Source organism: Mytilus californianus, unplaced genomic scaffold (genome assembly GCF_021869535.1).
Source record: "Mytilus californianus isolate M0D057914Y unplaced genomic scaffold, xbMytCali1.0.p SCAF_9, whole genome shotgun sequence".
Lineage (NCBI taxonomy): Eukaryota > Metazoa > Mollusca > Bivalvia > Mytilida > Mytilidae > Mytilus > Mytilus californianus.
Genome location: NW_026262745.1, coordinates 80,166,407 through 80,190,750, shown reverse-complemented (window position 1 = coordinate 80,190,750; position 24,344 = coordinate 80,166,407). Strand labels below are relative to the sequence as shown.

At 33.4% G+C, this 24,344-nt stretch overlaps 1 protein-coding gene and 1 long non-coding RNA gene across 3 annotated transcripts in view; one reads left to right on the top strand and one right to left on the bottom strand.

Annotated features, from left to right (window-relative positions):
* The window catches only part of LOC127716468 (rho guanine nucleotide exchange factor 17-like), a 114,743-nt gene that overhangs the window by 22,103 nt on the left and 68,296 nt on the right, over nucleotides 1–24,344 (bottom strand). For both annotated transcript variants that reach the window (XM_052222689.1, XM_052222688.1), the window contains exons 15-20: nucleotides 21,958–22,163; nucleotides 18,920–19,122; nucleotides 16,704–16,830; nucleotides 11,824–11,910; nucleotides 4,856–5,072; nucleotides 4,122–4,296 (exon numbers count right to left, since the gene is read on the bottom strand). In XM_052222689.1, coding sequence (XP_052078649.1) covers nucleotides 4,122–4,296; nucleotides 4,856–5,072; nucleotides 11,824–11,910; nucleotides 16,704–16,830; nucleotides 18,920–19,122; nucleotides 21,958–22,163 — 1,015 coding nt within the window. The remainder of the gene's footprint in view (nucleotides 1–4,121; nucleotides 4,297–4,855; nucleotides 5,073–11,823; nucleotides 11,911–16,703; nucleotides 16,831–18,919; nucleotides 19,123–21,957; nucleotides 22,164–24,344) is intronic.
* The window catches only part of LOC127716522 (uncharacterized), a 153,963-nt gene that overhangs the window by 126,840 nt on the left and 2,779 nt on the right, over nucleotides 1–24,344 (top strand). The gene's annotated exons all lie outside the window — the stretch shown is intronic.

Sequence of the window (24,344 nt, the reverse complement as noted above, 5' to 3'; positions counted from 1 at the left end):
CAGTTTTTTGTTTTATATAAAAAATAAAAATTCTCTGGTGCTAGCTAATGCACATCATTATTATGAGTAAGAATAAACATAGGCTCATTTTATGTTACAACAGTTGCAAAAGAGGACCTTATGAACATTCATGCATTGTTCATGAACTTTGATGAATAGTTCATGACATTCATGAATTTCATCTGGAAGGGTAGTGAGTACCATATTTGCTATCCAATCAATATTAATTGAGGACTGTATGAAGGTATAAAACCACTAATTCATAGCCCCATTGCTTTCTATGTTAAATTCTGCAATTTCAAGCATAAATGGCTACTTTATCTTAATTTCAAATAAAGTGGCAGTTATTTCATGTCTAAACTGTACCTTATGCTGACTTGTGCTGAAAAAATCAACATACCTTTAATTGCATATTAGAGCGTACTGGTTCCCGGAAGTTTGATAGTACAAAAACAGGAACTTCTGATCTGAACAACAGGCCAAATGAGCCCTCCTATTAAAATTTCCTATACTTCTTTATTATTCAAATAAAACTTTCAACAAGGGTTCTACAGTGACCCCAAGTCCCCAACCTTTCATTTGATACTAAAACTACCCAAATATTTCCACTATTGACAAAGATGCAGCTATGCGTAGGAACTATTTTGCTTAAAATATGTACTACTTTCTTGTATGTTCTTTCCGACCGGGCCTGAATTAGTGGTTCTATACCTATAACAGCACCAACTTTGTTATATTGACTTCTGCTTGACTTTATTTCCTTCTATGATCTATTTTTAGCATAGAAAAACACATAAAGCTTTTGTCAAAACACTATATCACTGAATTCAAGCTCAAATTGGACTGGTATTAACATATGCGTTAAACAAAGAAAACTACATATGGATACTAATAGTGACAGATATGACACTTTTTCAATTTTTACCAGTTCTGATTTGTTAATATCTACTCAAATAACAGTGTTCTTACCTATATGTCTTATTTTTATCAGAGATTCTTCCTTGAATATAAATACAGTGGTCCAAACATAAAATATAATTGATAATTTTGTCCCCCCTTTTTTCTACATGTTGGAAAAGGAGAGTGATTTGGTAAAAAAAACCATACTTTTATGTATAAACATGGATCAACAAGAGCAATTTATGTATCTCCAAGCTAGACAACTTGCTAAAATGGTCATAAAATGCATTTCAAGTGAGATTTTGGAATTCCTATATAAGTATACACCAATAATCCTTGAAATAAATAATTCACCAAGAAACACAATAAAACATGAACACTCACTAGATAATATGACCAAAAACAATATTTATACTATAAACTAGTCATAATATACAAGTTTTATTGGTTTCAGTGTTAGATAATCCAAAAATTTAAATTTCAGGTAAAATCTTAACTGTGTGCATGCTAAATGACCAAAAAAGGCTAAAATACCTTCTTGTAGTAATTTGAGGGCTGTAATTTGACACTAAAATAATTGTTACATAAAAAAAATAATGTAACATGATTTCTGACAACAAATGTGACCAATTTTCACTGTAAAGGGTATGATTTCTAAAAATAGAATTTCACATGCCTGTCAGTAATAGGTATAAAACCACTAATTCATAGCCCCATTGCTTTCTATGTTAAATTCTGCAATTTCAAGCATAAATGGCTACTTTATCTTAATTTCAAATAAAGTGGCAGTTATTTCATGTCTAAACTGTACCTTATGCTGACTTGTGCTGAAAAAATCAACATACCTTTAATTGCATATTAGAGCGTACTGGTTCCCGGAAGTTTGATAGTACAAAAACAGGAACTTCTGATCTGAACAACAGGCCAAATGAGCCCTCCTATTAAAATTTCCTATACTTCTTTATTATTCAAATAAAACTTTCAACAAGGGTTCTACAGTGACCCCAAGTCCCCAACCTTTCATTTGATACTAAAACTACCCAAATATTTCCACTATTGACAAAGATGCAGCTATGCGTAGGAACTATTTTGCTTAAAATATGTACTACTTTCTTGTATGTTCTTTCCGACCGGGCCTGAATTAGTGGTTCTATACCTGAAGAGGGTCTTCCAAGCATCAATTCTATATAAAGTTTTTAACATTTGGCATTGCATTTTCAAAATAAAATAAAACTATTCTTATATAAACCAATATTTGCAGATAGTGACTTTGAGAATTTAAGATCATTATCAGTGTTCCAGCTAGGTCGTTTTCACAGGGCGGTCCGCCCGCCCTTTCCCGAGTGCCGCCCTGTGCCCTTTTTACAGTTTGCAGGGCGCCCTGCCTTTTTTGAAGATCGATTGGTATATTATTTTGTTCGTATTGATATGATCAGCCAATTGGTGAATTACGAAAATTTACCTGGCGACAAGTATATGACTTTGTTTACGACCCCAAGCTAATCAACGGTTACAACAGGTGTCATAATCTGTTGTTATAGGTAATCCATTTATCGGATGGGTCATTTAATGATCATCAACATTAATTCATTCAAATAGAATCTGTCAGTCGGCATTTGTCTTTGAACTTGAAGAAATTTTCATACAACTTGGGCACAATTAGCAATGTTTACCGTAGTTTCATGGAGAAAACGTAATTGACAGAAAGTCGAAAACCATAATCAACTTGTTAAAAACATTGCTATTATTGTTTTCCGTGAAATAAATTTTTCATTGACTGCCTTCATTTTTTATACGAAAATAACAAAATCGGCCGCCATATTGTTGATTGTATTTACATCTTCTACGTACTGTTTATTATCCTCCAAAGAAGGAGCACACCCAAATAAAGAAAGATAACTCAATCTTATTTTTTCCTAGCATTGAGTAACCTACTAAGATATTATAAAATATGTCTTCATACTTCTGGCTTTAGAATTTATATGTTTAGGTTAATGAGTTATGGGAAAAGTTAAAGAGGGTCTTAGTAGCAGGGTTGGTAGGGTGCCTTGGTCATCTTTTTCTGTATTTTTTATTTTTAATCCAAATTTTCGCTGTTCACTATATCCTTACATTGTGCATTTACAGCTGTTTTGTGCTGTATTGCCATTAAGCACAGAAAAGGTAGAAAGGTTAAACTTGTAAAGTGTGTCAGACCATAGAAACAGAATGAAGCAGGACATTTTTCAAAAAATACTGCATATAAAGCTTAACTGTGCCAAGCAATGATTTAAAACTTGTGTGACAAGCTGCTTGACAAGTTTTCAGCCTAAAAAGTAGAAGGATAGTTTTTCTCTGGGCTAATGATGTTGTTCTTGTATATATATAACCAGTGATTCAATGAACAAACAATTTTTGATTATAATCTTTTTTAAAAACATGCCCTTTTCATATTATCATATCACGCGTTAAATGCCCTTTTTCAGGATTGGCACCCTGCCCTTTTGAAATCCTAGCTGGAACACTGATTATATATAGAGTGGGGCGCACATATTCGCCGGGGACACAATTTCGCCGTTTTATGATTTTGAGGTGTTGAAACTTCAAAGGATTGCTGAAATGGAAGAAATATGCCGGTAAATTATATTTTTATAACAAATATGATTATTTTTTAAACTTAGAAAAAATTTCGGCACTTACCGCAAAGGACCGAAAAACGGACAACGATTTTCGGCCAATTTCCTGAATGAAAAAAAAAGATTTCAAAGAAGTATTTCTTAGTAATTCTTTGACTGATTGCCCTAAATTTCACTTCTTTACACGTTTGAAATGTCTGCTATTCATCTATAATGAAATTGATTTGATAAATATAGTTTAAAGCTGCAGTTATTTGGTTTTAAATAGGTGTGTTAAAACGGCAAATATGTGTCCCCGTATGACAAAATATCAGGAAATTTCAAATAGCCTTTAATCTAACTTTTCAGATGACTTTTTCAGAGAAACACGTTTTCAAGCTAAGGATATTTTGCTTTTGATGTTATCTTCATATAGAAATATCAGTATACTTCAAAAATTTAAAGGTCTGAACATAAACTGCAGAAAACATGGAAAATTATGGTGAAAATGAGCACCCCACTCTAGCTATGTCTCTCTGTAACAATTTTTATCTCAGGTGAGACAATACAATATTGGATGCAATTTAAAAGTACACTTTAAAATTGATGAATGTTTTCAATATTTACATTGCAACTTCTGTGTGACAGCATGGGCTATATTTACTTCCAGCAGGAACTCATAAGATGTAGCATGATGTAACAAGACCTTTGAACTCTGGTGTGGTGCAATCCAGACTCCCTGTCCTGCTGTCACCATACACTGAACAGATCTGTTGGAATCTTGGCTTTCTTGAAATGATGACTGTATATAAAAAAAATAATCTTTGATGATCGTTATATAAAAAATGTCTAAATCCATCTTGGTGCCCCAATCCTCATCTTCAAAAAAGAGAAAGTTATCTTAAATTTGAGTTTAAAGTCCCATAACTCTGGAATGAAAATTTGAAAATTTAAACAATAGAGTAGAATTTGAAGCAAATGGGCAAAGCATAAGCAAATAACTGACTGATTTGTGAGAAATTACCCTAAATCTGATGTTTAAATTCCCATAAAAATGACAAATTTGAAAGGGAGCTTTCTTTTATCAATCTAAACAATGGTGCAACACTTTATTTCCAGAATGAGAGATGTAAGGACAGACAGAGAAAAGGTCAGACAGAATGAAAACCTATAACCCCATTCTGCTTCATGGTAGGGAACTAACAGCAACCACAAATAATGAGACAATCAGAGAGTATTGCTTAGACCTTTTGTGTAAAATTTTAGAATAGAATTACAAAAAAAGGTAGGTTGTAATGGGCAATAAAAACAGTTTGACTGTCAAAATAAATTTTAAACACATGTAGGTTTGTTTTAGTTACCTCTATTCTTAGAGTCAATGGATTTATAACATTAATCATGTTCTGACAACCACACCATAATTTTCCAGCAACAGCTAACATCCGATTGATTGGTGAAGTCACAGTTCCAATGGTACGTGTGTATGGATTTTCTGTATCCCATATACCTTCTGTATCTCTTTTATACACTATTAAATCTCCATTGGCTAATGAAACAAATACTTTGTTATCTAGATAACTGAAAAACAAATAATATTATTGAAATGTCTTTTACATCAACAAATTCTAATGCAAGGTTGAGTGTACCATAAATTTTAAAACAACAATAGTAGTTTACCAATGTTCAAATCTTGTAAATCCATTTCAATATACAAACCAAAAAAATAAAATATTGAAGGAATCACATGTACTTCAAACAGAGTGAAACTGGATGTGTCAACAGGGTAAGCCACTCCTGCTATGTATGCATCACCTGCCAACTGAATCCAGATTCAGTCAACAGGGTGAGCCACTCCTGCTATGCCTACATCACCTGCTAACTGAATCCAGACTCGTTCAACAGGGTAAGCCACTCCTGCTATGTATGCATCACCTGCCAACTGAATCCAGATTCAGTCAACAGGGTGAGCCACTCCTGCTATGCCTACATCACCTGCTAATTGAATCCAGACTCGGTCAACAGGGTGAGCCACTCCTGCTATGTATGCATCACCTGCTAATTGAATCCAGACTCAGTCAACAGGGTGAGCCACTCCTGCTATGCCTACATCACCTGCTAATTGAATCCAGATTCAGTCAACAGGGTGAGCCACTCCTGCTATGCCTACATCACCTGCTAATTGAATCCAGACTCAGTCAACAGGGTGAGCCACTCCTGCTATGCCTGCATCACCTGCTAATTGAATCCAGACTCAGTCAACAGGGTAAGCCACTCCTGCTATGCCTATATCACCTGCTAATTGAATCCAGACTCAATCAACAGGGTGAGCCACTCCTGCTATGTATTCATCACCTGCTAATTGAATCCAGACTCAATCAACAAGGTAAGCCACTCCTGCTATGTATTCATCACCTGCCAATTGAATCCAGACTCAATCAACAGGGTAAGCCACTCCCGCTATGTATTCATCACCTGCCAATTGAATCCAGACTCAATCAACAAGGTAAGCCACTCCTGCTATGTATGCATCACCTGCTAATTGAATCCAGACTCAGTCAACAGGGTAAGCCACTCCTGCAATGCCTACATCACCTGCTAATTGAATCCAGACTCGGTCAACAGGGTGAGCCACTCCTGCTATGTATTCATCACCTGCCAATTGAATCCAGACTCAATCAACAGGGTAAGCCACTCCTGCTATGCCTACATCACCTGCCAATTGAATCCAGACTCGGTCAACAGGGTGAGCTACTCCTGCTATGCCTACATCACCTGTCAATTGAATCCAGACTCAGTCAACAGGGTAAGCCACTCCTGCTATGCCTACATCACCTGCTAATTGAATCCAGACTCGGTCAACAGGGTGAGCCACTCCTGCTATGTATGCATCACCTGCCAATTGAATCCAGACTCAGTCAACAGGGTGAGCCACTCCTGCTATGCCTACATCACCCACTAATTGAATCCAGACTCGGTCAACAGGGTAAGCCACTCCTGCTATGCCTACATCACCTGCTAATTGAATCCAGACTCGGTCAACAGGGTGAGCCACTCCTGCTATGTATGCATCACCTGCCAATTGAATCCAGACTCAATCAACAGGGTAAGCGACTCCTGCTATGTATGCATCACCTGCCAATTGAATCCAGACTCGGTCAACAGGGTAAGCCACTCCTGCTATATATATTAAAAGAAGATGTGGTATGATTGCCAATGAGACAACTCTCCACAATAGACCAAATGACACAGAAATTAACAACTATAGGTCACCATACGGCCTTCAACAATGAGCAAAGCCCATACCGCATAGTCAGCCATAAAAGGCCCCAAAATGACAAATGTAAAACAATTCAAACGAGAAAACTAACGGCCTAATTTATGTACAAATAATGAACGAAAAACAAATATGAAACAGAGCAACAAACAACAACTGCTGAATTACAGGTTCCTGACTTTGGACAGGCACATACAGAATGTGGCGGGGTTAAACTACTTAAACTATGCCTACATCACCTGCCAATTGAATGCGGACTCAGTCAACAGGGTAAGCCACTCCTGCTATGTATGCATCACCTGCCAATTGAATCCAGACTCGGTCAACAGGGTAAGCCAATCCTGCTATGTATGCATCACCTGTCATGTGAATCTAGACTCAATCAAAATATCACAATAGGGAATTGAACATAAAGTACAGTTTTGAATTCCATGTGTAACTGCAGTGACGACAGGTTTGCTTATAGAATACAACTTTAAGTGATAGTTGCAAAAAAATCAAAATGGAATAGACAAATGAAAAGAAATCAATCTTTTTTTGTCCAATCAATTAAGAAAAGAATTAAAGAACCTTTGTGAGCTTGCTCACATACCCCACACCCCTCATTGTCAAGGGCAAACAAAATCTCATCAGATACCTAAGTTCAAAGACTCATAACTCCTACAAAAGTCAAATGATAAACATTTCTTTTGGATATGCCCATCTATATATTATGTCCTTATTATCTACAAAGTTCCTTGAAATTCTGTTGTGTGGTTTCAGAGGGCATGGTGCCTAGAAAAACAAGCATTCTGTGAGTATTGCCTGGCAATACTTAGTCCCCTACCGGTTAAAAATTCATTGTACTGGAACAAAATGCTAACTTGGTCTATTACTTGTCATGGTGTAAACTATATAACAAATATCAAGTCAATATCTTCAAGCATGACGAAATAAAATGTGGAAAAATTAATTTTTTGAGTGACTTTTCTAAGTCCAAGGACCATAACTCTGCACAAAATCATCAGATTGGAACAAAATTCCAAAGTGATCTGTAACTTGTCATGAAAAAACTATATACCAATCATGATAAAACAATACACTTAATATCAAATCAATATCTTCAAGCACGAAGAAAAAAGTGTGGATAACTGATTTGCTATGACAAACTGTTGCAGTTGTATATTTAGGCCAAAATTCTGAGTTCAAAGGGGCATAACTCCTAGAAAAAAAATATAATCATAATTTTCTGTTGATATGCACATCTAAATTGTAAGTCCTTAATATCTACAAAGTTTCATGAAATTCTGTGGTGTTGTTTCAGAGGAGTTGCAATGACAAATAAAATGCTCCGCAGGGCGCAGCTTGATACGACCGCAGAGGTCGAACCCTGAACAGTTGGGGCAAGTATGGACACAACATTCAAGCTTGATACAGCTTTGCATTTGGATTGTGATTAAATATTTGACACAGCATAGGTTTCTGACACAGAATGAATGTGGTCTAAGAACTTAAAAATTTTAAATTGGACATTCACCTATTATGGTCCAATATCCAAAATCTAAATACATGGTTAGATTCAGCATATCAAAGAACCCCAAGAATTCAATTTTTGATGAAATCAAACAAAGTTTAATTTTGGACCCTTTTGACCTCAATGTGGACAAAGTTGATAACGGGGCCCAAAAATCAAAAATCTAAATACATGGTTAGATTCAGCATATCAAAGAACCCCATATATTCAATTTTTGTTGAAATCAAACAAAGTTTAATTTTGGACCCCGATTTGGAACAACTTGAAAACTGGGCCCATAATCAAAAATCTAAATACATGTTTAGATTCAGCATATCAAAGAACCCTAAGAATTCAATTTTTGTTAAAATCAAACTAAGTTTAATTTTGGACCCTTTGGACCTTAATGTAGACCAATTTGAAAAAGGAACCAAAAATTAAGAATCTAAATACACCGTTAGATTCGGCATATCAAAGAACCCCGATAATTCAATTTTTGATGAAATCAAACAAAGTTTAATTTTGGACCCTTTGGACCTCAATGTGGACCAATTTAAAAACGGGGCCCAAAATCCAAAAACTAAATACACGGTTAGATTCAGCATATTAAAGAACCCCAAGAATTCAAGAATAAAACCCCATTGAAATTGGTCAAGAAATAAGCAATTTATACGAAGTATCCTCTTTTGCACAATACTGTGCAATTAAATATTTCTTGCTATTGCGCAATACTGTACAATTGACAATTTCTTGCTATTGCGCAATATTGTGCTATTGGATATTTCTTGCTATTGCGCAATACTGTGCAATTGAAGATTTCTTGCTATTGCGCAATACTGTGCAATTGAAGATTTCTTGCTATTGTGCAATACTGTGCAATTGAAAATTTCTTGCTATTGCACAATACTTATTATATAATAATTTACACATCCTGTTTGGTGTGTATCTCCTACCATATCATTATTATTTGCTTTTAAATATAAATCAGAAATAACCAACTTAAAATGGAAAATTTTAAAAGAAAATAAAAAAGGAAAAAAAAACCCCCCCCCCCCCCCCCAAATTTTTTGAACCCCCTTATGATTCATCACCCTCAAACTCAATCCCAGCCTTCCCTTTGTACAATTTCAGAGAGATCCATACACTAGAACACAAGTTATTGTCTGGAAACTAGAAAAATGTGTTTTTTTGGCCCCTTTTTGGCCCCAAATTCCTAAACGTTTAGGGCAATTACCCCCAAACTCAAACCCAGCTTTCCCTTTGTGATATGGAACCTTGTAGTACAATTTCAGAAAGATCCATACACTTACATACAAGTTATTGTCCTGAAACTAGAAAAATGCTTGTTTTTTGTCCCTTTTTGGCCCCTTATTCCTAAAATATTGAGGCAATTACCCCCATCATCAATCCAAGCCTTCCCTTTGTGGTATGGTACCTTGCAGTACAATTTCAGAGAGATCCATACACTTGAACACAAGTTATTGTCTGGAAACTAGAAAAATGCTTATTTTTGGCCCCTTTTTGGCCCCCAATTCCTAAACGTTTCGGCAATTACCTCCAAACTCAATTCCAGCTTTCCCTTTGTGATATGGAACCTTGTAGTACAATTTCAGAAAGATCCATACACTTACACACAAGTTATTGTCATGAAACTAGAAAAATGCTTGTTTTTTGCCCCTTTTTTGGCCCCTAATTCCTAAAATTTTGAGGCAATTACCCCCAAAATCAATCCCAGCATTCCTTTTGTGATATGGAACCTTGTGGTACAATGTCAGAGAGATCCATACACTAACACACAAGTTATGTCTGGAAGTTACAAAAATGCTTATTTTTGGCCCCTTTTTGGCCCCTAATTCCCTTACAGTTGGTACCATAACCCCCCAAAATCAATCCCAACCTTCCTTTTGAGGTATTGAACCTTGTGGTAAAATTTCATAGAGATCCATTCACTTAAACTAAAGTTAGAGTGCGAAAACCAATGTGTCTTCGGACGACGCCGACGCCAACGTCATACCAATATACGACCACAAAAATTTTTTTGCGGTCGTATAAAAACAGGACAAACTGACGGGTCAAAAACATTATACCCTACAGAACTTTGTTCCATGGGGGTATAAATATAGGGTAAAACAAATGTAATAACCTTCAAGTTATAATAAAATAATCCATGTTCATATGATACATGTATATATTTTGGGGGAAAATTCTCTTAAATACAGTATCATTAGAACAACTGACTTTATTGTCTTATTTTCCAACTGAAGCAAAGTTATTCCTATGTTGAATTATCAATGCTTCCTTGGCAAAAAAGTTTAAAGCATTCACAAATAAATGGGGAATATGCCCCAGGTTGCATATAACGTTATAAAGGGAAATAACTCAATAACGGTAAAAGTGACGCTACCCAAATTCGTACTTGATGTGAGTTTTGTGATAATAAGCATTGTTTATAAGTTTCATAACATTTGGTTGAGGCAAACTTAGAGAACGTTTTCCATTTGTAAAGGGGCATAACTCTAGAACTGTAAAAATGACACTTCCAAAATTCAAACTTGATCTGTGTTTTGTGATAATAAGCATTGTATTGTGTATAAGTTTCATAACATTTCATTGAGGCAAACTAAAGTTAGAGACAGAAATGAAAATTTTTCCATTTGTAAAGGGGCATAACTCTAGAACGGTACAAGTGACGCCACCAAAATTCACACTTGATTTGTGTTTTGTGGTTATAGGCATTGTATATAAGATTCATAACATTTGGTTGATGCAAACTGAAGTTAGAGAAAAAGAAACGAAAAATTCAGCAATTTTTCCATTTGTAAAGGGACATAACTCTAGAAAGGTAAAAGTGACACCACCCAAATTCAAACTTGATCTGTGTTTTGTGGTTATAAGCATTGTTTATAAGTTTCATAACATTTGGTTGAGGCAAACAAAAGTTAGAGAACTGAAACCAATTTCGGGATGTACAGACGGACGTACAAACGGACAAGGGTAAAACTTAATGCCCCCTCTGCTACGGCGGGGGCATAAATACATGGTAACAATAATTTAATAGGAATCTTAAACCATTATAACAGGTAAAAAGTTATTGCAGATTTGTTGCATTGGTTCTGAAGAATAGGGAGAATAAGGTACCCTCTAAAAACAAGAAAAAGAACATGGTTGTGTCTACTTTTTTGTTTTAATATATTTGTACACTGGACAATGGGTTGCTGTATCCTTGTATGACCAGGAAGTTTTGATTCTGTCATTAACTACTCTTAACAAAGACCTTTTAGGTTGAAAAATTTGGCAGTCACTTTTTATTTTCTGCTTACACTGTTTTATTTTTTTTTAAAAGTTTTGTTGCTTTTATGAATTACATTTGGTGATTGCTAGTACCTTTGATCATTTTTTGGTAAAATAATAAATGCTCTTTCTCGGGAAGTATTCCAAATGATTTATTTGTGTAAAAAGAAGCATTATATGTTAAAGTAAGGACTTGTAGTAATGCTATACAAATCCTTGGTTGAAATGAATGTTGAAGTAGAAGTTGTGTGTATGATTTCTTTTATACTCACACAATACAGTAAACAGGAGATCCATGATGTATCTTCAATTTGTTCTTTGTTGTCTTAATATTATCTGTACACTGGAAAATGTGTATACTGCAAAAATAAAAAGAATTTCAAGTTAAGATTAAAAACAAAATTTTCCCAATACTTTCTATTTAATCCATATAGATTATACTAGTGCATCAAGTGTGATACCATAATTCTCCATTCAAGATAGTCATATTTAAAACATGTGGCTTGTAGTTATTTTGAAATAATTGAAATTTAAATGTTGAGGGAGGAGAAATATTGCATTGCATGAGATTTGGTGTTGGAACCATTTACTCTTAATGATTTTTAGACAATATGTAGCAAAACTTTATATTTCTTTTCTTATAAAAAAATAATCTACTGATCAAGAATTGGGTAAGACTTGAAGCAAAAAAAATATCTTGTCCTTTTGCTTTTCTTTACAAAATTTTTAGTAATCCCCTTTGCTTATCAATTAAAAATACATGTTTTACTCTTGTAAGAGCTTTTATAAATTACCTCTTTGTTACAGTCAAAGAAAAATATTCTATAGAAGCAGATTGCAATTAAATAAAAAGTATTTGCTTTATTGTCTGGAAACCAAGATGACTGTGGAACATGGCATCCAAAACGGTCATTTTAACATAATTAAAAATAAAATGCTTCGCTGGGCGCAGCTTGATACGACCGCAGAGGTCGAACCCTGAACAGTTGGGGCAAGTATGGACACAACATTCAAGCTTGATACAGCTCTGAATTTGGATTGTGATTAAATATTTAACACAGCATAGGTTTCTGACACAGAAAGAATGTGGTCTAAGAACTTCAATTTTTTTAATTTACCTATTATGGTCCAATGTCCAAAATCAAAATACATGGTTAGATTCAGCATATCAAAGAACCCCATATATTCAATTTTTGTTGAAATCAAACAAAGTTTAATTTTGGACCCCAACTTGGACAAACTTGAAAACTGGTCCCATAATCAAAAATCTAAACACATGTTTAGATTCAGCATATCAAAGTACCCCAAGAATTCAATTTTTGTTAAAATCAAACTAAGTTTAATTTTGGACCCTTTGGACCTTAATGTAGACCAATTTAAAAAACGGGACCCAAAATTAAAAATCTAAAAACACGTTTAGATTTGGCATATCAAAGAACCCCAATAATTCAATTTTTGATGAAATCAAACAAAGTTTAATTTTGGACCCTTTTGACCACAATATGAACCAATTTGATAGCGGGCCTACAAAATAAAAAATCTAAATACATGGTAAGATTCAGCATATCAAAGAACCCCATATATTCAATTTTTGTTGAAATCAAACAAAGTTTAATTTTGGACCCCAATTTGGACCAACTTGAAAACTGGGCCAAAAATCAAAAATCTAAATACATGTTTAGATTCAGCATATCAAAGAACCCCATATATTCAATTTTTGTTGAAATCAAACAAAGTTTAATTATGGACCCCAACTTGGACCAACTTGAAAACTGGTCCCATAATCAAAAATCTAAACACATGTTTAGATTCAGCATATCAAAGAACCCCAAAAATTCAATTTTTGTTAAAATCAAACTAAGTTTAATTTTGGACCCTTTGGACCTTAATGTAGACCAATTTAAAAAACGGGACCCAAAATTAAAAATCTAAATACACAGTTAGATTTGGCATATCAAAGAACCCCAATAATTAAATTTTTGATGAAATCAAACAAAGTTTAATTTTGGACCCTTTTGACCTCAATATGAACCAATTTGATAGCGGGCCCACAAATAAAAAATCTAAATACATGGTAAGATTCAGCATATCAAAGAACCCCATATATTCAATGTTTGTTGAAATCAAACAAAGTTTAATTTTGGACCCCAATTTGGACCAACTTGAAAACTGGGCCAAAAATCTAAAATCTAAATACATGTTTAGATTCAGCATATCAAAGAACCCCATATATTCAATTTTTGTTGAAATCAAACAAAGTTTAATTTTGGACCCCAACTTGGACCAACTTGAAAACTGGGCCCATAATCAAAATTCTAAACACATGTTTAGATTCAGCATATCAAAGAACCCCAAGAATTCAATTTTTGTTAAAATCAAACTAAGTTTAATTTTGGACCCTTTGGACCTTAATGTAGACCAATTTAAAAACGGGACCCAAAATTAAAAATCTAAATACATGGTTAGATTTGGCATATCAAAGAACCCCACTAATTCAATTTTTGATGAAATCAAACAAAGTTTAATTTTGGACCCTTTTGACCTCAATATGAACCAATTTGATAGCGGGTCCACAAATAAAAAATCTAAATACATGGTTAGATTCAGCATATCAAAGAACCCCAAGAATTCAATTTTTGATGAAATCAAACAAAGTTTAATTTTGGACCCTTTTGACCTCAATGTGGACAAAGTTGATAACGGGGCCCAAAAATCAAAAATCTAAATACATGGTTAGATTCAGCATATCAAAGAACCCCATATATTCAATTTTTGTTGAAATCAAACAAAGTTTAATTTTGGACCCCGATTTGGACCAACTTGAAAACTGGGCCCATAATCAAGAATCTAAATACACGGTTAGATTCGGCATATCAAAGAACCCCAATAATTCAATTTTTGTTAAAATCAAACTAAGTTTAATTTTGGACCCTTTTGACCTTAATGTAGACCAATTTAAAAACGGGGCCCAAAATCCAAAAACTTAATACACGGTTTGATTCAGCATATTAAAGAACCCCAAGAATTCAAGAATAAAACCCCATTGAAATTGATCAAGAAATAAGCAATTTATACGAAGTATCTTCTTTTGCACAATACTGTGCAATTGAATATTTCTTGCTATTGTGCAATACTGTACAATTGACAATTTCTTGCTATTGCGCAATATTGTGCATTGGATATTTCTTGCTATTGCCCAATACTGTGCAATTGAAGATTTCTTGCTATTGCGCAATACTGTGCAATTGAAGATTTCTTGCTATTGTGCAATACTGTGCAATTGAAAATTTCTTGCTATTGCACAATACTTATTATATAATAATTTACACATCCTGTTTGGTGTGTAACTCCTACCATATCATTATTATTTGCTTTTAAATATTAATCAGAAATAACCAACTTAAAATGGAAAATTTTAAAAGAAAAAAAAAAGGAAAAAAAGAAAAAAAAAGAAAAAAAGAAAATCCCCCCCCCCCAAATTTTTTGAACCCCCTTATGATTCATCACCCCCAAACTCAATCCCAGCCTTCCCTTTGTGGTATGGTACCTTGCAGTACAATTTCAGAGAGATCCATACACTTGAACACAAGTTATTGTCTGGAAACTAGAAAAATGCTTATTTTTGGCCCCTTTTTGGCCCCCAATTCCTTAACGTTTCAGGCAATTACCCCCAAACTCAATTCCAGCTTTCCCTTTGTGATATGGAACCTTGTAGTACAATTTCAGAAATATCCAAACACTTACACACAAGTTATTGTCATGAAACTAGAAAAATGCTTGTTTTTTGCCCTTTTTTTGGCCCCTAATTCCTAAAATTTGGAGGCAATTACCCCCAAAATCAATTACAGCCTTCCCTTTGTGATATGGAACCTTGTGGTACAATGTCAGAGAGATCCATACACTTACACACAAGTTATTGTCTGGAATTACAAAAATGCTTATTTTTGGCCCCTTTTTGGCCCCTAATTCCTTAACTGTTGGTACCATAACCCCCAAAATCAATCCCAACCTTCCTTTCGTGGTATTGAACCTTATGGTAAAATTTCATGGAGATCCATTCACTTAAACTAAAGTTAGAGTGCGAAAACCAATGTGTCTTCGGACGACGCCATTTTTCAATTTTTGCGGTCGTATAAAAAAATTGGAAGTTTATGCGATCTTTTTGACCCGACCTTTTGCCTTAAACAGCCACACATTTCCGGTCATAAAAGTGACATGATGAATAAGTCCTATCAAAACAAACCCTACTTTGATACCTTCTCATTTTAATCAAGTCTAATTAGTTGTCGAACAGCTGAAATTTACCTGTTCAGGTGACAGGTAATCTATTTTGTACCAGATATTAATCGGTATATTCAAAGTTATTTTCTTACATTTCAGCAGTTTGCATCTAATTAATTTATTCAAAACACTTATTTTTTATAAATATGATTTGATGAAAATTTAAATAGCTTTTAAACAAAAAATCGTCAGAACCACGTTCTTTGAACTAGTACACGTGTGCGCCTGTGCAGATGGGAAATTTGATTATGCATCCTAATTCTTCAAAAATTCTAAAATTATCATTAATACCTTTATCTAACGTTCATTTCGAGTATTTTCTTGAAGAAATAATGTGGAAAGAGCTACTTAAACTCAATCGTGCTTTGTAAACATACACAGATTTTACATGTCCGTCTCTGTTCCGTGTTTTACCATTGTCATGTCAACATCCGGTATTAGGAAAATGTGCTTTTTAAAAATGAAAGTAAAGTTTTTGACAACGTTATTTAGCACAAATAAAGAGTCTAAGGCAGGTATTAGTACGCTGATGTTGCACACTTCGCATAATGCACTGTCAATTTAACAGTTTACGTCAGAACATTGAATTTATATCAAAGTAAAGTTTAATATTGTTTTAATGTCAATCATTGGATACATGATGGCCAATTGATTACCATAATTGCCTTTTGTTACTAAGTCTTAAGGGATTAAAATCTGGATAAGACATAAAATGTCCGGCTGGCTCAAATATTTTTTGGAAGCCCTGCTGTGAAAGTGACGAACTGATGAATGGTTATAAATTTTATACCCTGTAACTTTGTAGCATGGTGTTTAAATATATCAGAGAGACATGATGCTTGCATGCCATCAAAGAATCTAAGTAACTTACCATCCATCTTCTGTTCCTAGCCACATAGTACTCTTGAAAGCATCTTGTGTCCAGTTACCAGACACTGTTATTGTATCAGGTGAACTTTGGGTCAGGTCTGAAGGAGGTGGGCGTCGCACTTCTATCTCTGAAAAAATATGCAAAAAAATGAAGTACATTTATGTTAATATTAAAATTTAAAAACTTCTCATAAATCTATATTCTCTAAATAGATTGAAGTTATCGATTACCGTTGCTACTCGCTTATTAGTCGGAAAATTGGGAGTAAAATTCATAATCCAGAGAGGGGGACCGACTAATAGACGAGATCTAGCGACCAGAGGAAAAATCCAAGCTTGAGAAAAGTGGTCAGGAGTGAATTTCCTGTTCAAAACTACGTTTTTGATTGCCAAACTTACATAAATCAATAAATAAAAAGTTTTTGTTGAAAATAAATGACTACAATACTGTCTTTGTGTTTTATTTGTTCTTTGGTAAACATTTTCTGCAAATTCGTGTTGAAATTCTACTGTTTCCGGTTTGTGTATTGATTTTCATGGTCACATGGTTTTCCTAAAAACCCAAAAGAAGAGCCAAGAACCAAAATTGAAAAGGAGATAACAATGTACCAAATATGTGAAAGGATGTTTTCAGCGGAGTTATTGTGTCATTATTGTGATATCATGATATCAATTCAATGCTTATAAATCATATAATAATCAAAAAATAATTTTAAGATTCATTCCCAAAATCAAAATATTATTCATTAAAGTGTCTCAGGCAAACAAAAATTACAAAATTGATTGACAAGCCAATATAATCCATTGATAACCCCAATTAAGAGACAAAGAGTTGTATTTACTAAAGGTGTGAAAACTATCAGTGATAGGTAAACAGATGACACTAATGAGTTGGAGTTAGTTATTTTAATATATTGATTAGCTTCACTTAATTTTTTTAATCCTTTAATCATCACAATATAATAAGAATTATGAAGTGTACATGCTCATTTAACACCGAGTTATGTATGCTGTGAAAAATATTTTCATCAAGTGTTGATTGACTTTAAATTTTTCAGGTTCATATTGGTTTATATTCGCTTTTCTCAAACAATAGGTTGTTAGTCATACCCTACAAAATCATTGATGCATTACGTAAACAACACATGGCTAATCTAACATTTGAACAGTGAACAAAACAAGAGAAATGAATACATCTTTATTATTAACAGCAATATAAATTATCATGATGAGCATCAACTAAATTCAAACCAAACAAACATTAATGCAGAAATGAATATTATTCCTGGATTTGCATTGGTTTTACCGGCGTTCAGTTACTGTCAGCTGAAAAAAAAATGCCCAAATTTTGTCCGACTTATACGAGGGTCAAGACTAAATCCTTAGAATTTGGAGCTGAAAAGGGCCCCCGACTTATAGTAGGATCGACTATTAGGCGAGTTTATACGGTAAGTCTGATGCCTTTCGAATTGCTTATATTTAATTTTGAGTCGGCACCTATTTTAGCAATAAAGTCCATAGAATTCCAATAGTTTTTAACTTCATTTTGTAAATTTTCAAGACCCATATTGGATTCATGACACTGCTCAAGAAGGTACATTAGTGTGACCATGGAGACTACTTTTTAATTATTGACAGGATCCATATTTTTAATTTGGAAAGAAGTTTTCATAGAATAACTGTCAATATAATGTTGTATATAATAGAAGTATCCAACAGAGTGATAGAAGAATACTCTTTATCTTTGGTTGAAAGTGCAAAGTAATATAAAACAAACAAATTATTGTCTTGGATTTTCTCTTTTCTAAGTGCCACAGTCCTATTTTTTGTAAATGCAACACAATACTGTATTTTCTGTTATGTTCGAGATATTCATATCATAGCGAAAATAGTGACATACCGTCTCCAACAATCTACTAGTATACAATATGTCAAGCACTAAATTCTAAAGTTTTCAATTAATTTAACAGAGACCATCAAATATCTATCATAAATACCAAACTCCCCTAAATGACAAACAAAGCCCTAACCTATAAAGATGAGACATAATCCCTCCCCCCCCTTTTTTTAAGTAAACTGAACAAGTTGACTGATTCAATTTCAATATTTTGTTTAGTTCAAAGGGAAAAAATTTTGTGCTTTCCAAGTATAATTCTTTTAACTACTGTAAATAAATGTAAAATAAACTTTTCTTATCAAATCTATAATAGATCATACCACTGACAAACAAATCTCTTTTCTCTGTTTCATTAAAATTGTCATCTTCTTCTTCATCAGATTCCTCTCTATCTTCATCAGAATCATCTTCACTGAGTTCTTCGTCTGACTGATACCCTTCTTCGTCTACCTCTTGATCTTCCTCAATCTTTATTGCCAGATCTGGTACAGTTGCAGTTTTTCCTTTTTTTGAACTTGATTTCCTAAATAGAAAGTATGTCTAAAGTTATTAGAAAATATATATTGACATGAGTATTTTATCTAAATGTTCAAATAAACTCATCATAGATACCAGGATCAGATAACCTCAGATAGTTCATTTTGTTATAACAAACATAATATGAATAAATACATTTTTTTGTCGATGCATGCCCAATATGGATTCAATCCCCAAAACCTAATGAAATTTGCATGTTTTCATTGAATTAGATGGAAAATTACGATGTTTGCTTCTCATGATATCATAAAAAGAATGCTAATACATAGTAAATTTGTAAAAAAAATACACCAAATTTCCTGTTTAGTTAAAAAGGATGCTGATATATAAAATTGTTAAAAAAATATCTATTTCCTGTTTTGTCATTGTTAAAGCTATGATACATTGTAATAATGGCCATAAAATCCTAATTTGGAAATTAAGCTAGAATTAAGGCCCTATTAAACATACCCCTTTCTACAACTAATAATAATGCAAGGTTTATAAGTGTACTTCCTGTAAATTTTAAATAAGAATACATGTACTACAATAAAGAAATATCTGGCTTGAAAAATTAAATAGGAGTTATATTATTGGTATTTTCTTGTGGTTACATTTTTAACTTAAAACATTAACTTCTGATTAACGGTATTATCTTTTAATTTTTTTTTAAATTCACAACATTTTTCTGGAAAGGAAGATGTCAAGATGTGTAAGAATATGTAAGCATTCAGTAAACAGGAAATTGATCAAAGATGGATATGAAAAAAATTCGTAAGGGTTCCGCGGAACCCAGTGTCTCGCCTAATTTTTTGTTAATGGCAGGCTCAACAAAAATGAGGAAGTAAATCAATAAAAATATTCCTCTTAGTACTATCTTTTGATTGTAAGAAGCTTCTGTCCAAGTTTGGTAAAAATCCAGGATGGTTTATGAATCTAATAAATGTTAAAAAACTTTAACTGCAGACTGAATGTAATGTTAACTGGAAGAAAACAAAATTTCCTTCTAGATACTAGCATTTGATCATAAACAAGCTTCTGTCCAAGTTTGGTACAAATCCAAAATAGTATAAGAAAGTTATTAAAATTTTAAAAACTTTAACCACAGAGTGAATGTGTTGTTTCCTGGCAGAAAATCTAAGTCCATTTAAAAGTAAAATACGGAAAAAACGGATTTATTGTTTTACAAAATTTCCTTCTAGATACTAGCTTTTTATCATAAACAAGCTTCTGTCCAAGTTTGGTACAAATCCAAAATAGTATAAGAAAGTTATTAAAATTTTTAAAAAATTAACCACAGAGTGAATGTGTTGTTTCCTGGCAGAAAATCTAAGTCCATTTAAAAGTAAAATAAGGAAAAAATGGATTTTTTTTTTTTTACAAAATTTACTTCTGGATACTATCTTATGCTCATAAACAAGCTTCTGTCCAAGTTTGGTAGAAACCCAGGATAGTTTAAGAAAGTTATTAAAATTTTAAAAACTTTAACCACAGAGTGAATGTAATATTTCCCGGCAGAAAAACTAAGTCCATTTATAAGTAAAATACGGAAAAAATGGAATTTTATTTTTACAAAATTTACTTCTGGATACTATCTTATGATCATAAACAAGCTTCTGTCCAAGATTGGTAGAAATCCAGGATAGTTTAAGAAAGTTATTAAAATTTCAAAAACTTTAACCACAGAGTGAATATTTGTGGATGCCTCCGATGCCGCTGGAATGTAGGATCGCTATGTCTTGCTTTTTCGACTAAAGTCGAAGGCTCGACAAAAAGCATCACACAGTATAGCATGCTCACGTGAAGCTAGAGATCAAATTTCTTGAAGCATTTGAATTGTAGTTCCTTAGAATAATACAAAGAAATGCAGGTGATAGACAAACAGGTAAAATAGTATACCCCTCTCCTTTGGACAGAGGGTATAACAAAATTTTGTATTTTCAAATGCTCTTATTAGAATGCAATGTTTTTCCATGAAAAACACAACTCGCTGTTTTTTTCATCTAACATCATATGTAACTCTTTTTAATGTAAGAAATGGTAAGCAACTCATACTTTTAATTTCCTTGTTAGAAGGAAGTATTTTTATGCATGATTATCTAGGAAGGAGGTTAATAAATGAAGAAAAAGATTTTCAAATAAAAAGCTGAATAAAAATCTAATCATATTAAAATGAGACTGTCTGAAAAAAACAAATGGACTTTTAAATGCATAAACAACCCTAAGTAATAGAAATTATTCTGATTAATTTTTGTTTGTTTAACAGAAATTAGCATTTTCCAGGAGAGAATAGTAGAAGTGATGTAAATTGATTGTTGGTGTTGAATGCTGCTATTGTATCATGGCAGCCAGTTTTTATTGGAGTAGAACGTCAGAGTACCCCGAGAGAAAACTTACCTTAGGCAGGAAAACTGGTAGTTCTAGTCAATTTAGATCAGAGTTGGAAGCACCTTGCAACGAGTTGGGTTCAAACTGAAAACCACAATGTTGACAGGCTAGTGATCACTGTAGATGAATGAACTACTTAGACCACTCGACCACCCCACCCCACTCAAGTGATTTCAAAGTATGTGTATACTTAGACCACTTGACCACCCACCCCCCTCAAGTGATTTCAAAGTATGTGTATACTTAGACCACTCGACCACCCCACCCCCTTCAAGTGATTTCAAAGTATGTGTATACTTAGACCACTTGACCACCCACCCCCCTCAAGTGATTTCAAAGTATATGTATACTTAGACCACTTGACCACCCTACCCCACTCAAGTGATTTCAAAGTATGTGTATTTTTGAGAACTATCATTATCATAAGTTATGCATCAATAAATCATTACACTACCTTCTAAATATCCCATTATAAGCTGGTACAGCACAAATACATAATATCCTAGAGTTACAGCCTGGGACTGGTGTGTTCAGTGTTACAATTGGCTCTGGTTGAAGACTTAGTAGGCACATGTGACCTACATAACCATCACTATTACACACCCACACATCACGGAAACCTGTACAATTTACACCATCTATAGCTGCTGCGCAAGAAAACTGAAAAAACAAATTATATCTAAATGAAAATATATCAAACCAAATTTTTGACCATATTTCTTTTTGTTTATTAGATAAGATGATGGATGACAGATGAATACTTAAGGTATTCACAACATGTCATGTCTGGTAGGTTTCATATGACCTTCACCTCATTTTCATGGTTCATTGGTCAATGGTAGATTTTTGTGGTTATGTCAGTTTATCAGTGACTATAAACAATAGATTAACTATATTTGGTGTCGGGAATGATTGTAAGGTGTACATGTCTGTCTGGCAGGGTTGATATTACTTTGACCTCATTTATATGGTTCATTGGTCAATGTTAAAGGGTCATTAGCTACGAGATATAAAAAAAAATTAAATATGATTTTTTTTGTTCAACTATTAATGAAAGTGGAGTAGTGAAATAATAATTTACTTTTAGCAGCCAGTTTGGTTAAATTTTGTCAAAATAAGCTCAGAAACATCACTAATGAATTATTCACTTGCAAGTGAATAATTCAACCTCATTGAATCCGCATTCTGCTATTAAAAGGAAAAGAATGTCAACATTGAAAATAAAACAAGGATGAACCATTCAGCTTTATACAAATAGTTTACGCTATCGTCAGATTGTAATACATATGTCTCCCATATGTCTGTGACTTTTGTCGCACACGAGACAAAATTATTTTTACAAATTGTTATTACCTTTCAATCATTTAATCGAGGGCAACTTATCGAAATCCCTGTCCAGGAAGAATTTTGAAATTCGGCTTTTTTCAGAGGAAAATCTAGCATTTTAGACATTGGAAGTCTTGTGGCACTAGTATACAGGTGAAAACAGGTTATTTGATGAAATCAAGGGTCATTTGATGCGGTATTGAAAAATCTCAGGTTAGCTCTTAAATTCTTAGGTGTGACCAGCAAAAATCAGGTTAGTGGACAGGTATAAATGAGTCACTGCCTCATTGAGCTTTAAACCTCTTTCTACACATCAGTCAGTGGAATTGCAAGTAATTCTTAATTTATATAGAAATTTTAAAGAAATATATAAAAAAAATACTCAGAATTATTTAAATTACAATAGAAGCAGGGACTCAAGCAGTTTTTAGGAATTTATACATTATTTAATGACTTAAACAATATTTAATACATTACAATTATATAAAGAGCTTATGTAATTTTTTTAGGTATAAATTATAAATTCAAATTTCTATAAAATCAAATGTTTCTTCTCATTCATATCTGTTTACCTTCATTTAAAATTGAGTTACAATTTTAGCTCACAAATATAATTTATATAGACTAGATACTGGTCAATTGGCAGCATTATCAGAGATTTTTCAATAGCACAAAATGACTACCTCAATACTATTGGTCATTTGTTTATTAAATAAATGTGGATTGTGTCCACATGTGGACACAGATGATGCCCCCGCTTGCATATCATATAGTTATAAAGGGACATAACCGAAGAACGGTAAAAGTGACGCTACCCAAATTTGATCTTGATCCGAGTTTTGTGGTAATAAGCATTGTGTATAAGTTTTATAACATTTGGTTGAGACAAACTAAAGTTAGAGAACATAAAAGAAAAATTCAGCAATTTTTATGTTTATAAAGGGCATAACTCAAGAATGGTAAAAGTGATGCCACCGAATTTCGTACTTAAACTGTATTATGTAGTAATAAGCATTGTGTATAAGTTTCATAACATTTGGTTGAGGCAAACTAAAGTTAGAGAACGGAAACAAAAAATTTGTACGTGATCTTAGTTTTGTGGTAATGAGTATTCTGTATAGGTTTTATAATGTTTGGTTGGGGCAAACTTAAGTTACAGAATGGAAACTAAAAATTTTGCAATTTTCCGATTTGTAAAGGGGCATAACTCAAAACTGGTTAAAGTGACACTACCCAAATTCAACTTGATCTGTGTTTAATCAGTGGAAGGCAAAATTAAACATTGCATTGTATAAAGCATTGATTGTAGTTGATTCAACTATAATCATGGACAAAGGAAGATAACTCCAATTTTAAAAATTACTTGAATAATGACATTGATATTTTTAGAAAAAAAATGAAAAATTCAGCAATTTTTCCATTTGTAAAGGGGCATAACTCTAGAACAGTAAAAGTGACGCCACCAAAATTCAAACTTGATCTGTGTATTGTGGTAATAAGTATTGTGTATAAGTT